The following is a 14595-nucleotide window of genomic DNA, read 5'->3' on the forward strand; positions in this document are numbered from 1 at the left end:
TTGAAAGGTAGGCAGGAGCCAGATCATTCAAAGCTTTGTAAACCATATTCAGGAGTTTGGCTTTTATTGTGAGAGCAATGTAACCATCAAAGAATTTTAAGCAGAACAGTGGCAGGATAATGCTATTCTAGTGACATGGATTCAAGATGACAAAATCAGGATTACAAAGCTCAAGTGGGGGGAAGTAGCTAAGAGGCTATTCTAGTAATCCAAGAAAGAGCTATTTCATATTACATATTATATTATATATAAATGGAAGAGTTTAGGATATACATGGGGCAAAATTAGACAGTATTTGCTAAATAATTACATGAGAGGAAGAAGATGGTACTAGAATGATCTTCCCTGTTTTGACTTAAAATTTTCTCTCTGGATCCATAGTGTTGTCTTCAAAACATTTCACTTGCCAACATCTCCATTTTTGTATGAAAATCCTTTCATAATATTGCCTCCCAAATGCTAAGTATGTATTTTTCACCAAATATTTTTTCATATAGTATTCCTAGTCCTCAAAATAATCATAAGAGTTAGTTATTTCTATCATATAGACAGACTATTGGGGGGCTCAGAAAGATGAACTAATGTGTCCAAGAAAACAAAGCAGGTAATTAACTGAGTTTGAGTTCAAAATTCATCTTATACCTCTTTTCTTCCAATAGCAATACACTGCCTCCCATTATATTCTTTTCCCTTATCTTTGAACCTACAAATACCCTTCCTGTCAGTTGGTCATCACTACTAAGTGCTTGTGCACTTGTTAAGTCCTCCTTTTTTTCCCACAGTTCAGAATCACAGAATTCCAAGGCATAGTATTGTCATCAGACCCCAAACATATACCATGTCCAGCTACAAAAAAAATCTTCCTTATAGTATATATGAACTCATATATACTCATATAGTATAATGAACTCATGCTAGGTTCATTCAATACTTGACTTTTCTTAAGGTATTCTTCTGTCTGGACTGGTACCTTCTATTTCCCTATCATTGATTAAAGAGAAACTAAATCTCTAGTTACTTAATCTAGAGTTTTTCAGTGATGGTAGAAGTGTCTTATGTTTCTGATTTCCAGTATGGTAGACACTAGACACATTTGGCTATTGAACACTTGATAAATGGGTAGTGCCACGGAGGAACTGAATTAGAATTTTCAATTTAATTATATTAAATTTAAATAGACATGTGCTAGTGGCTACTGCAGTGGACAACACAGAACTAAGCAGGGTCTGGCAAACTTTTTTTTAAAGGGCTAGATAGTAAATATTTTCAATTTGCAGTCAGTGTGGTCTCTGGTGCAACCAGAACTCATAAACAGTCATAGATAATACATAAACAAATAAGTGTGACTGTGTTCCAGTTAGAAAAATTATTGCAGGGCTGCAGTCCATAGTTTGCCATCCCCTGGACATTTCTCCTTAGACATGTTCATTTAATCCTGACAACAGGACTTCCCTGGTGGTCCAGTGATTAAGCCTAGAGTTCCATCCTTGGGCGGGAATCTAGGATCCCACATACCATGCAGTGTGGCCAAACAGACAACAACTCAATTAAGTAGATATGATCCCACTCTAGTATTCTTGCCTAGGAAGCTCCATGTTCAGGGGAGCCTGGCAGGCTATAGTCCCTGGGGTCACAAGAGTTGGACTTGACTGAGCGACTGAACAACAACATGGATGTGTGTTCTTTTAATCTCTGGCTGTAATCTTACTCACTCAACCTAAGCTGCTCCATTATTCTTGACACTTTTTTGAGTGATAAGGCAACAGTCTCTGATCCAAGCATACAGGGGCAGGAAGAATAGAGAGAGAAGTAGAATGGTGAGGCAGTTTTGTTATTTTTGTGGTAACTTTATAGCCTTTTAAAGTTATATTCTGTATGCTTAAACATATCCCTGCAAAAGACTGACCTATATAACAATCTAAATGTGACTGAATCTTTCTTCTACTACAAAGTGGGAGAGAATTCCCTTTGTAAAACTATGAATCCAAATAAATGACTGGTTACAAAAAAAAATAGGTATGATAATTTCCTTTACAGTTCATGCTGTGGGATGTTCTTATATGAGTGTTTGTGTATGCTATAAGATTTTGTGTGTGTGTATGTATGATTAGAGTCATCCTGTAACAAGGAAGTTTAAGGCATCTGTGTATTTAGAAACCTCCCCTAAATAATTCTGATATATAGCAACATTTAGAAACCATAGACTTACTTCCTACCTTTATCGTACTATGTCATCTCTCGTCACTCTTCTTTTCTTATCCAGTTTTTAAAAATTCAGTTTAGTTTCTTTCATTTTAATTGAAGTTTTTATTTCTCCAAACAAGGAAAATGTGAGTGATTGCTTTCATGTTTTCTTTCAGTCTTGGAGTCAAGATGTGAGACCAAGAAATTATTTCTGAAGAAGGAAATTTATGAAATAGAGTCAGCCCAGTGGGAGATAATGGACAGACTTACAAGACACAACCTTCAGTGCTCCAGTTTCAGAGATGAATGGGAATGTAATGGCCAGTTTGAGAAACAACATGGCTCTCAGGAGGGACATTTCAGTCAACTGATATTCACCCATGAAGGCATGCCTACTTTTAGTCAACATCCATCCTTTACATTACAGCAAATCATGAATAATAATAAAGAGAAATACTGTGCCACTAAGGAATATAGGAAAACCTTCAGACATGACTCACAGCTTACCACACATCAGATCATCCACACTGTTGAGAAACCCTATGAGTGTAAGGAATGTGGAAAGGCCTTTAGACATCCCTCAAGACTCAGTCATCATCAGAAAATTCATTCTGGCAAGAAACCGTTTGAATGTAAGGAATGTGGAAAAACCTTTATTTGTGGCTCAGACCTTACCCGACATCACAGAATTCACACTGGTGAGAAACCCTATGAATGTAAAGAATGTGGGAAGGCCTTCAGCAGTGGCTCCAACTTTGCTCGACATCAGAGAATTCACACTGGTGAGAAGCCCTATGAATGTAAAGAATGTGGAAAGGCCTTCAGTAGTGGCTCAAACTTTACTCAACATCAGAGAATTCATACAGGGGAGAAACCCTATGAGTGTAAGATATGTGGGAATGCCTTTAGTCAAAGCTCGCAACTTATTAAACATCAGAGAATCCACACGGGTGAGAAACCCTACGAATGTAAGGAATGTGAAAAAGCTTTTCGTTCTGGCTCAGACCTTACTCGACATCAGAGAATTCATACTGGTGAGAAGCCCTATGAATGTAAGATATGTGGGAAAGCCTATTCTCAGAGTTCACAACTTACTAGTCATCATAGAATTCATACTAGTGAGAAGGCCTATGACTATAGGGAATGTGCAAAGACCTTTAATTATGACTCACAACTGGTTCAACATCAAAATTTGTACTGGTGATAAAACACAGAATATACAAAATGTGTGCGAAGGCTTCTGTTTACAGCTCAAAACTATTTAACATCAACTACTCAACAAAAGAGAATTTATCTTAATATTAATCCCTCTAAATAGAATAAGATAGAAACATCTTATTTGTTGACTACAGCTTGTTCAGCCCAAGAAAAATCATGTAGGAGAAATACCCTATGAGTAGAATACCTTTTGGAAGCCCTTTTAATAAAATCTACTTCTCAGTCTAGTAAATATTCAAAATGACAAGAGCACTTTGTGCATCTTTCTAACCTTATCTTAAACATCAGAGAATACATACAGAAATGTAATCCTGTAATTTTCATATTCCCCCCATTTTTCCTATAGTTGTTATATTCTCAATCTTTTAATCCATTAAAATTTACATGACTGAAAGTCCATCTGTTTACAGCATAGTTGGTAAAATACCTTTTATTTTTAAGGTACTTTTAATACCCAAGGGAAATGACCTCTTTATTTTTGAAGATGGCTTACTCTTTTTACAAAACTTAGACTTTTCTTGTAAAACATTCATGAATGACTTACCACCCAGTAAATGGAGATCCTTTACTATCCTTTCGCTGTTTCTATTGATAGACATTGTCATTTCCTCCAGTTTTTGCCATTAATACACAGTGCCCTGGTGAGCATTCTCCCTAGGCATATTTTTGTATCATATCTTATTTTAATTGCTGAAATAATACATCTATATTTTCCCTATAATAGATTAAAACATTACAAATAAGACCTTTGACCACTATCCTTGTTCCCGTATCGCTTCCTAGAGGATAGTCTTTATTTGTTTAGTATTTATTCTTCCTGAGCATTTTCCTATGTTTCTATACATACATTTCTTGGTAGAAATGATAAAAATGGGGATAATTATAATATCTACCTCAGAATTCTGTGTGAGGATCAAATAAAGACACACAAAGTGCTTAGAATTGTGCCCATCCTATAATACAGACTGTTAATTGTATTCATCATTATCACTTTATTAGTATTATATGTTGAAAAGCAACTGTTTCTACAGACCATACTCAACATCAGACAGGATATACAATTGAAGACCCATTGAGGGTAATGAATTAAGAAATTTTCTATCATTTACTTCCTGTGGAACATGAATTAATCCTGCGTGTTGGTGCAGAAAGTAATATGTGTAATGAATAGGAAAAGCTGTGTATTCAGACTGGTATCCTTTCTACTACATTATAAAATACCTAATGTAAAGACAGACAATAATATAGACAAACATTGCTGACACTAGTGAAAAAGTATGAAAAGACAAACAGCACTACGTTTGAAAATAGATATGCATACATATAAAGAGAAGCTTTACAATTACCAGTTTTAAATGTTATACTGAATACAGTGCTTCCAATACATTTGAAAACCTAAACAAAATTTTTTACAAAAGTAAAAATTACCAGTATTGACACAGAAAATTAGAACTCTTGGGAAACTCTTATAAAAAGATAAAAGGGGAAATTTAGCGTGAGTTACGGTAGCTTCCCTGGTGGCTCAGTGGTGAAGAATCTGCGTCTAGTGCAGGAGACAAAGGTTCAGCCCCTGGGTTGAGAAGATCCCTTGGAGAAGGAAAAGGCAACCCACTCTGGTATCCTGGCCTGGGAAATCCATGGACAGAGGAGTCTGGCAGGCTACAGTCTGTGGTGTCACAAAGAGTTGGACACGACTGAGCAACTAAACAACAACAGCATAGTAGCCATTACTAATGAATCATCAAACCCAGTTTCTTTCCAGGCGCAACTTTTTGTAAAAAACTGGGGTATAAATGACATCAATATTACATTAGTTTCAGGTGCACAACATAGTGTTCTGATATTTGTATATACTGGGAAAAGTGTGTTAGTTGCTCAGACATGTCCTACTCTGCAATTCCATGGGCTATAGGCCTCCAGGCTCCTCTATCCATATGATTCCCCAGGCAAGAATACTGGAATGACCAACTATTCCCTTTTCTAGGAGATCTTCCCAACCCAGAGATCAAACCTTCATCTCACATGTTGCAGGCGGATTCTTTACTGTCTGAGCCACCAGGGAAGCCTATATATTGGAAAATGACCACCATAATAAGTTTAGTTAATATTGATCACCATCCATACTTATACAGAATGTTTTTTCTTGAGAAGAGGCAAAACTTGAGCAAGGAACTATTTGTTACATAGAAGTAGACATAACATACTTTAATATAATCCTAATGTTAGGAATGGATTAGGAGGACACAAACAAGGAAGCTATTTTATCAGGGTGATCCGTGAATATGTATCCAAGCATACTAAGAAAAAATAAACTTTCGTTGTTCAGTCTAGGTCGTATCCGACTGTGACCCCATGGACTACAGCCCACCAGGCTCCTCTGTCCATGGGATTTCCCAGCCAAGAATACTGGAGTGGATTGCCATTTGCTTCTCCAGGGGTCTTCCTGACCAAGGGATTGAACCTGTGTCTCTTGCATTGGCAGGCTGATTCTTTACCACTGGTATCTATTAAATGAATAACAGGAATGAACTTGGGTTGGGACAGTAACTGAAGAGGCTGTGCAGTGTCCAGTTCTAGCTAAAAAGTGCTATAAGAAAATGCAGCCCTTGTTTTGCCAACTCTTCTGACTTTGGGGGACAATCCAGAAATATACCTTTTTTTTTTTTCCTGTGTGTGATAGCCCTTGATTTTTTAAATGGCAGCTGAGGGGTTTTTTGCTTTTGTTTTTTAAAACATGGTGTGGACCAAAGAAGATACATTGGCTCTCCAAGTAGCAAGTGACTTATAGGTTACTTTTGTTCTGGACACTAGAACAGTGACTGCAAAAGGCTCAGGAGAGGAGTTTTTTATAGTGCAAATCTCAGCCCCAAGGAAATTTAGTGGAGGGAGGGCAAGGGAATAGTAAAATACAAGATAATTTACCCATCATTTCTTAGATGTGGAAAATATTTCAAGAAATAAAGCTGATAAGCTCCAGATGTAAAGATAGGACTTGATTCAGTCCCATATTTTCCACATGCAGTTTTTTTTATTCTCGGCATCATGTCAGTTAAAAAATAGGATATATTTTATACAGTGTAATCCTATTCTATATAATCTGTATATACACACACACACAATTAAAAATAGAGTTAACCTATTCAGAAGAAAAATAGCCAGGTCATCACTATTTTGCACTAGCTTAGCAAATATGTCTCTAGAATTTTGTATTGTGTTTTAGACCAAGAGTCAGCAAACTATGTAAAGAGCCAGAAAGTAAATATTTTACCCTTTGTAGGTCATAATGTTTCTGTTGCAACTACTCACCTCTGCCACTATAGTGTGGAAGCCTATTAAATTTTCTTAAGGAATTCTGAAGTTTAAAAAAAGTGTCCCATAATTTAGCTTTGTTTAGGGTTAGGTTGAAGGCTTTCCCAGTGGCTCAGCGGTAAAGAATCTGCCTGCAATGCAGGAGACAGTAGACATGGGATCAATCCTTAGGTCAGGAAGATCCCCTGGAGGAGGAAATGGCAACCCACTCCAGTATTCTTGCCTGGAAAATCCCATGGACAGAGGAGGCTGGAGGGCAAGAGTTCAAAAGATTCCAAAGAGTTGGCCACAACACCCACCCCAAGGTTAGGTTGCTGCTAAGTCACTTAAGTCGTGTCTGACTGTGTGACCCCATAGACGCCAGCCCACCAGGCTCCACCATCCCTGGGATTCTCCAGGCAAGAAAACTGGAGTGGGTTGCCATTTCCTTCTCCAATGCATGAAAGTAAAAAGTGAAAGTGAAGTCGCTCAATTGTGTCTGACTCGGTGACCCCATGGACTGTGGACTACCAGGCTCCTCCGCCCATGGGATTTTCCAGGCAAGAGTACTGGAGTGGGGTGCCATTGCCTTCTCCGAAGGTTAGGTTAGTGTTTTGGGATGAGTCTTTCCTGTGCTTCAATTTTCACGCTCAACAAGCAGCTTCCTACATTTGGATGGTACCATTCTGTGGAAGGAAAATCCGTATGTCCAAAGTTACTACAGGTCTGTCCTTTCATGCCCCACTTTCCTTTTTTCTTAGGTCCCACGTTACCAGACAAAACATTGAGCTACTTTATTTTTACCAGGCATGAAGAAGTAAAATATTTCATAATCAATTTGAGATAAGTTAGAGTGAGCAACATACATGCAGATGGGAGAATTAGTAAAGATGAGGCTATTTTGTTCTAATGTTTTGTATTATGCTAAAATGAGAGCTGGAGCTTGCTTCTTGGTAGCTCAGTGATAAAGAATCTGCCTGCCAAGCAGGAGACTCAGGTTCGATCCCTGGGTTGGGAACATTACCTGAAGAAGGAAATGGCAATCCTCACCAGTATTCCTGCCTGGGAAATCCCATGGACAGAGGAGCCTGGGGCTACAATCCAAAAGTTAGCCAAGAGTCTGACACAACTGAGTGATTAAACAACAACAAAAGATTAAAAGTAAGTGAAATTTTATACTCTTTAGTGTGCATATTTTAAGTCATTTATTGAGTTCTTCTATTAGTAAAATTACAGAAGTAACGCATTTGCACCAAAACCAATGAAACAGTACCAAAAAAAACACACCAAACCTAATATCTCTGCTGCTCTCCATTCCTCACTCCCTCCTGTGTCCATTTCCTTCTGAGTAATGTCTGCACCTCATGTATCTCCCCCATATATTTCTTCATGCTTAAACATTAACACAAATTATTTTAGTCTATTTTTTGCCCAAAAAGTGGATGATACTTTATACATTTCTCTGTAATTTTCTTTTTTTACATTCAGCTGTACATTTTGGATTTTCTTTTGAGTCAGTAAATGATGACTGAACTTAGTTGTTTTAATGGTTGGAGTATATTCCACACTCTGCTTGTACTGATACCTATTCAACTATAGTATTTCCCCAGTTGTAATATTTCAGATTGTCTCTTCTTTTCCATTTAAAATTAGTGCTGCAATAAACAGTCACATGTTATATTCTTGTCTATTTATTTTATTTCTATAAAGTAGGTGTCCCAAAATATTTCCAAATATGTTTCTTGGAAAAGTATTACTTATAGAAAATTTCAGAGGGCAAGAGGATAAAGGAAAAAAGTTTTTCATATATGTTTTATGTAGGTATGTACACACAGTGGACATGAGTTTGAACAAACTCTGGGAGGCAATGAAGGACAGGGAAGCCTGGCATGCTGCAGTCTCCATGGGGTCGCAAAGAGTCAGACACGACTTAGCGACTAAACACACACACACACAGATTTAACTGACCCATCTGGATTGATTATACGGTATGACATAGTATGTCACCTTTGTTTATATGCAGAAATGAAACCAGTTATACCAGAAACAATTATTAAACTATTCATCTTCTGAATTAAAATGCTATCTGTCATATGTTAAATGTTCATAATCTCAGATCTGTTTACCAGCAACCTTTGATTTATACTTTTCAGTAACATTATTTGTAAATAAAAATACATATAAACACATAGTTTTTATTTGAAAATACAAATATTTCTTCATTAGAATTTAGAAATTTTTAAAATCCAGTAAAAACATCACTGGGATTATTAAGTTTAAATACAGAGTATGCCTGAGAATTCCCTGGTGGTCTAGTCACTAACTCTGTGCTCCCAATGCATAAGACCTGGGTTCAATCCCTGGTCAGGGAACTAGATGCCACATACTGCAACTAAAGGGCCCCTGTGCTACAACTAAGACGTGGTGCAGCCAAATAAATATAAATACAGATATCCCAAATGAGCGCACAACTGACACTGAATGGATATTCCTTGATATATGTATGTCTTGAAATTTCTTTGACAGCTGTTCATCCTCTAATATTTTTATAATGTACATAAAATATATATTCCTTAAAATATGCTAGTAATATCTGAAAGTCTGACATTTAAAAATTTTTTTATTTATTTTTATTTATTTTTGGCTGTTCTGGGTCTTTGCTGTTGCACGTGGGCTTTCTCTAGTTGCAGCAAGCAGGGGCTACTCTCTAGTCGTGGTGCTTGGATTTCTCACTGTGGTGACTTCGCTTATTGAGGAGAACATGTTCTAGACTGCAGGTTTAATAGTTGTGGTGCACTTAATTGCTCTGAGGCATGTGGAATCTTTCCAGATCAGGGACTGAACCTGGCTCCCCTGCATTGGCAGGCAGATTCTTAACCACTGGACCACCAGGGAAGTCCACGTCTTGATATATTTTATTCAGGTATTGATGATAAAGTGTTAGATTCTTTTGACCTTCTATAATGTGCAGATAAAGTATATAGCCATCTCACACTATTACACCTTTTTATTATTTTATGATGTAGACCTGATCATGGTGGATTTTGAGCAGGACTTTTTAACCAGATTTTCCCATTATTACAGATTGAAGAGTTGGATTTTGAGGATTATTTCTGCTTCCTGTTTTCATCCCAGTGCTTGTGTGTTATAAAAGAAAGATTTATTACCTTGGTGAAATGTGTTAAAGCACATAAATTGCCTCCCTTTATTTGACTCTGAATTTCTCATATTTCCTGGGGCAGGCTGTGATTCCCTATGCAGAGAGAGAATTCCTGCAGACCCATTCCTTTGCTGGTATATGTCCCAGTATCTAGGGTTTGAATGAAGTATTAGAATGTGGATTTTAACTCCTAATTCAGGCTGCCACTTTCAAATAAAGCCTTACCAACAAAAATGCTGTATTATTCAGTCTGTCCAGAAATCAGGAGGAGAAAGTTATAGTCAATTCTCACCCACAAAAAATTTTTCCATAGCCATCTTTGTTTTATTTCTATAATGTTAATGGAAACATACCATTTACAGTAAATATGTTCTACATTTTATTAACTGGAATAGATAAGGAATTCATTCAGATGACATTGAGTTGCTCATGGAAAATCTTAGAATGCTGAAGAACAGAGATACAGAGCCAGAAATAATGTTCCAAATGATAACACAGAACTTGTGTAGTGAGGTCGCCACTGGTGCTGCTGTATACAGACTCCTCAGCATACACTACTGACACCATGGATGCTGGGCTCTGGGTGTTCCTGCTACTGCCACCTGGGTACCGCAGGTTACCCATCACCCAGAGAGAATTTTCACAGCCCTTGTTCCTCTGTACCAAGAGCTTGCTGTTTTGAGGGGGATGTGTTTAAATGTCGAATCCTAGGTTCCTTCCCTGTGCATTAGCTACTGTGGAGGCTGAAACACATTTTCAGTTTGTGAGAATCAGCCCCTACTTCTTAAAGATGGATGTTTCCCATCAGAGCAAGTGTGCACAGGAACTGGGCAGCCAAACAAGTAGCCAGTGTTTACAAGATGGCATCCTGTTAATCATGCATAATTCTTCCCACAGCTGAAAATGAAAACTTCACTTAATATAGCCATTTCCCATTCAACTGAAAATGTGCTGGGTAAAGTCTCTACCTCCTATATATCTGTCAGGATCTCTTTGTAGACATTCTGTAAATTTTGTGGAAGTTGTAACAACTTACATAGAGGAAAAAGAGTAGAGAAATGTAATCATAATATATTGTTTTTCGGTCGCTAAGTCTTGTCGAACTCTTTTGCAACTCCTCCATGCACTGTAGCCCATGTAGCTCCTCTGTCCATGGAATTTCCCAGGGAAAAATACTGGAGTAGGTAACCATTTCCTTCTCCAGGGGATCTCCCTGACCCATGGATCTAACCCAAGTCTCCTGCATTGGCAGGTGGATTCTTTACTGCTGAGCCACCACAATTATGTGCTGTGCTTAGTTGCTCAGTCATGTCTGACTCTTTGTGACCCCATGGACTGTAGCCCACAGGCTCCTCTGTCCGTGGGGCTTCTCCAGGCAAGAATACTGGGGTGGGTTGCCATGCTCTCCTCAAGGGCTCTTCCCAACCCAGGGATCAAGCCCAGGTTTCCCGTGTTGCAGGTAAGATTCTTTACCAGCTGAGCTACCAGGGAAGCCCTCCCCACAGTTATAATAGATAGCTATATATAAATTAGATAGATGCTCCAGTCTTCTCTGTAAATGATAGTTGTGATATATCCGCCTTTTAAAAATGTATTTATTTATTTGGCTGCGCCAGGTCTTAGGATCTTCGATCTTTGTTGCAGCATGCAGGATCTTTTGTTGTGGCAGGTGAACTCTTAGTTGTGGCATGTAGGATCTAGTTCCCTGACCAAGGATGGCACCCAGTCCCCCTGCATTGGGAATGAGGAGTCTTAGCCACTGGACCACCAGGGAAATTCCCACACCCAAACCTTTCATAAAGGATCTGAATCCTTATTGATTATTATAGTCTTCTATTAACTTTTACTACTGGAAACAATAGGAGTTGACCCAGGGGAATCTTTGGGTTCTATCCATGTTCCATTTGGAAATTTCAAATCTGTCTTTCCCTTCAGAGCCAGGATCAACCAGCCTGGCAAACACCAACCTACACCCTTCTTCCTTTCCCACCCCTGCCTTTGGTCTGTTGTCCAGGGTCATGAGGAGCTCTAAATAGCCAAGTTATAGTCTTACTTTGGGCTTCCTTGGCGGCTCTGTAGTAAAGAATCTGCTTGCCAGTGCAGGAGACATAGGTCTGAACCCTGGGTTGAAAAGATCCCCTGGAGAAGGAAATAGCAACCCAATCCAGTATTCTTGCCAGGAAATCCCATGGACAGAAGACTCTGGCAGGCTGCAGTCCATGGGGTTGCAAAAGAGTCAGACACAACTTAGTGATTAAACAATAGCTCAAGTTCCACTTTGCATTGTATTGGAATCACTGTTGTGTCCACTGGTGAAAGTATTTCCTCATGTATTCTCTACATTATCCTTAGACAATGTTTTTGATATTAGGTTTGACTTTCAGAATATGCTGAGATTTGATTATAATTTATGGTCTGGATATTAGAGGAGGGGAGCATGTGAAAAAATAACACTCTTGCAAGATAACTACATCAAACAGGTACCTCTAATAATGCATCTTGTCTTAAAGTTTAGGTTGTCTGCTAGTAGTATAGTTACATGAACTTTCATGTTTATTGTTTGCATGATACAATTTAAATTTTTTGTGCCCTTAAGTTATAGATGTGTTTATAAACACAATATAGTTGCATTTTTTAAATTCAATGTCACTTTGTCTTTTTTTAATGTATTTATTTTTATTGGAAGGATAATTGCTTTACAGAATTTTATTGTTTTCCATCAAACATCAAAGTGATCTTTGTCTTTTAAATAGAGTATTAGATCCAGTTTATTCAGTATAATTACTGATATATTTATCTTTAAATCTGCCATCTTAACTTTGTTCTTTCCTGTTTATCTTGCTGATTCTATATTCTTTTTTTCTCTTTGTTTTCTTCATTATTTTAAAAATTACCAGTTTTTTATCTCTATTATTGGAAATTTTATGTACTATTTCTGTACTTTAAGGGCTACTGAAGAAAATAACATGAATACTTCAACCTGTCAGAGTCTAAAACCATTCATATCTTTATTCATTCATGTGACAACAGACCATACATAGAGTACTTTAGCTACATTTATCTACCCATATCCCAATGTAGATTATTGCTATCTTGCATTTTATTATCTTTTTTTAACCTTCTAGACATTAACAGTTTTTTCTAGTCAATGTTCATCTACATTGGCCCCTGTAATTCCTAAATTGCTTTTCATTCATTCTTGTTTCTCAGCAGTACCATCTGGGATCATTTCCCCTATATCTCATTATTATTTTATTTCAGCCATCATTCCACTCTCCTAACTTTCACTGCTGCTGTGAAAAGTCAGCTGTTAGTCTATTGGCTAATATGAATGTAATTTATCTTTTTGTTTGCTTTTTTAAAAAAAGATTTTCTCATTGTCTTTGATTTTATACAGTTTTTCCATAATAGATCTAGATTAGACGATTTGAGTTGGTGGATTAAAGACTGTCATCATCTTTGGAAACTGTTCATTCACTGTTTCTTCTAATTTTGAAATTTAATTGCAATTCCAGTTCTATCTGTTCTTGTTGTTCAGTCCCTCAGTCATGTCCAACTCTTTGGGACCCCATGGACTACAGCACTCCAGGTTCCCCGTCCTTCTGTCTCCCGAAATTTGCTCAAGTTCGTGTCAATTGACTCTGTGATGTTATCTAACCATCTCATACTCTTGTCACCCCCTTCTCCTTTTGCCCTCAGTCTTTCCCAGAATCAGAGTCCTTCCCAATGAGTCAGTTGCTGTTCACATCAGGTAGCCAAGGTATTGGAGCTTCAGCATCAGTCCTTCCAGGGACTATTCAGGGTTGATTTCCTTTAGGATTGACTGGTTTGATCTCCTTGCAGTCCAAGAGACTCTCAAGAGTCTTCTCCAGGACCACAGTTCGAAAGCATCAGCCTTCTTTATGGTCCAGCTCTCACAACTGTACATGACTACTGGAAAAACCACAGCTTTGACTATAAGGACCTTTGGCAGCAAAGTAATGTTTCTGCTTTTTAATACACTGTCTGGGTTTGTCATAGCTTTCCTTCCAAGGAGCAAGTGTCTTTTAATTTCATGGCCACAGTCACTGTCCACAGTGATTATGGAGCTCAAGAAAGGAAAATCTGTCACAGTTTCCACTTTTTCCCATTCTATTTGTATGAAGTGATAGGACTGGATGCCATGATCTTAGTTTTTTGAATATTGAGTTTTAAGCTAGCTTTTTTCCACTTTCTTCTTTTATGGCTCTCTAGTTCCTCTTCACTTTCTGACATTAGAGTGGTATCATTTGCATATCTGAGGTTGTTGATATTTCTCCTGGGCCATACTTTGGCCACCTGATGTGATGATTTGGGAAAGATTGAGGGCAGGAGAAGGGAATGGCCAAGGATGATATGGTTAGATGGAATCACCAATTCAATGGACATGAATTTGAGCAAACTCTGGGAGATAGTGGAGAACAGGGAAGCCTGGTGTGCTGCAGCTCATGGAGTCACAAAGAGTTGGACATGACTTAGTGATTAAACAACATATGATATATACATACACACATATATGTTTACACACACACACACACATAATGGCTTTCTGACTCTTATGATTTCATTCTTGTGTTTTTTCCTCAGGGAGGAACTTTCTCCTGGAAAAAAAATTTGGGCTGTCTACTTTGAGAGCTCTCACAGACAGGACTTCACGAGCCCCTTTGGAGCTTCCTTCATGGACCACTTGCGCTTCATTCCCATTGGTGTGGGCAAAGCTGATTCCT

At 38.0% G+C, this 14595-nt stretch overlaps 1 protein-coding gene across 7 annotated transcripts in view; it reads left to right on the forward strand.

The window, feature by feature from the left end:
- Positions 1-14595, forward strand: part of LOC101122457 (zinc finger protein 14 homolog) — an 86969-nt gene that overhangs the window by 23561 nt on the left and 48813 nt on the right. For 6 of the 7 annotated variants that reach the window (XM_060398541.1, XM_012190251.5, XM_060398540.1 and 3 more), the window contains one exon: positions 2361-8368. In XM_060398541.1, the coding sequence (XP_060254524.1) occupies positions 2361-3388 (1028 nt within the window). In that variant the 3' untranslated portion in view covers positions 3389-8368. Of the gene's footprint in view, positions 1-2360; positions 8369-14595 lie in introns of those variants that run through there. The other variant, XM_012190252.5, reaches the window with a different exon arrangement.

This window comes from Ovis aries, chromosome 14 (assembly GCF_016772045.2).
Source record: "Ovis aries strain OAR_USU_Benz2616 breed Rambouillet chromosome 14, ARS-UI_Ramb_v3.0, whole genome shotgun sequence".
NCBI classification, from domain to species: domain Eukaryota; kingdom Metazoa; phylum Chordata; class Mammalia; order Artiodactyla; family Bovidae; genus Ovis; species Ovis aries.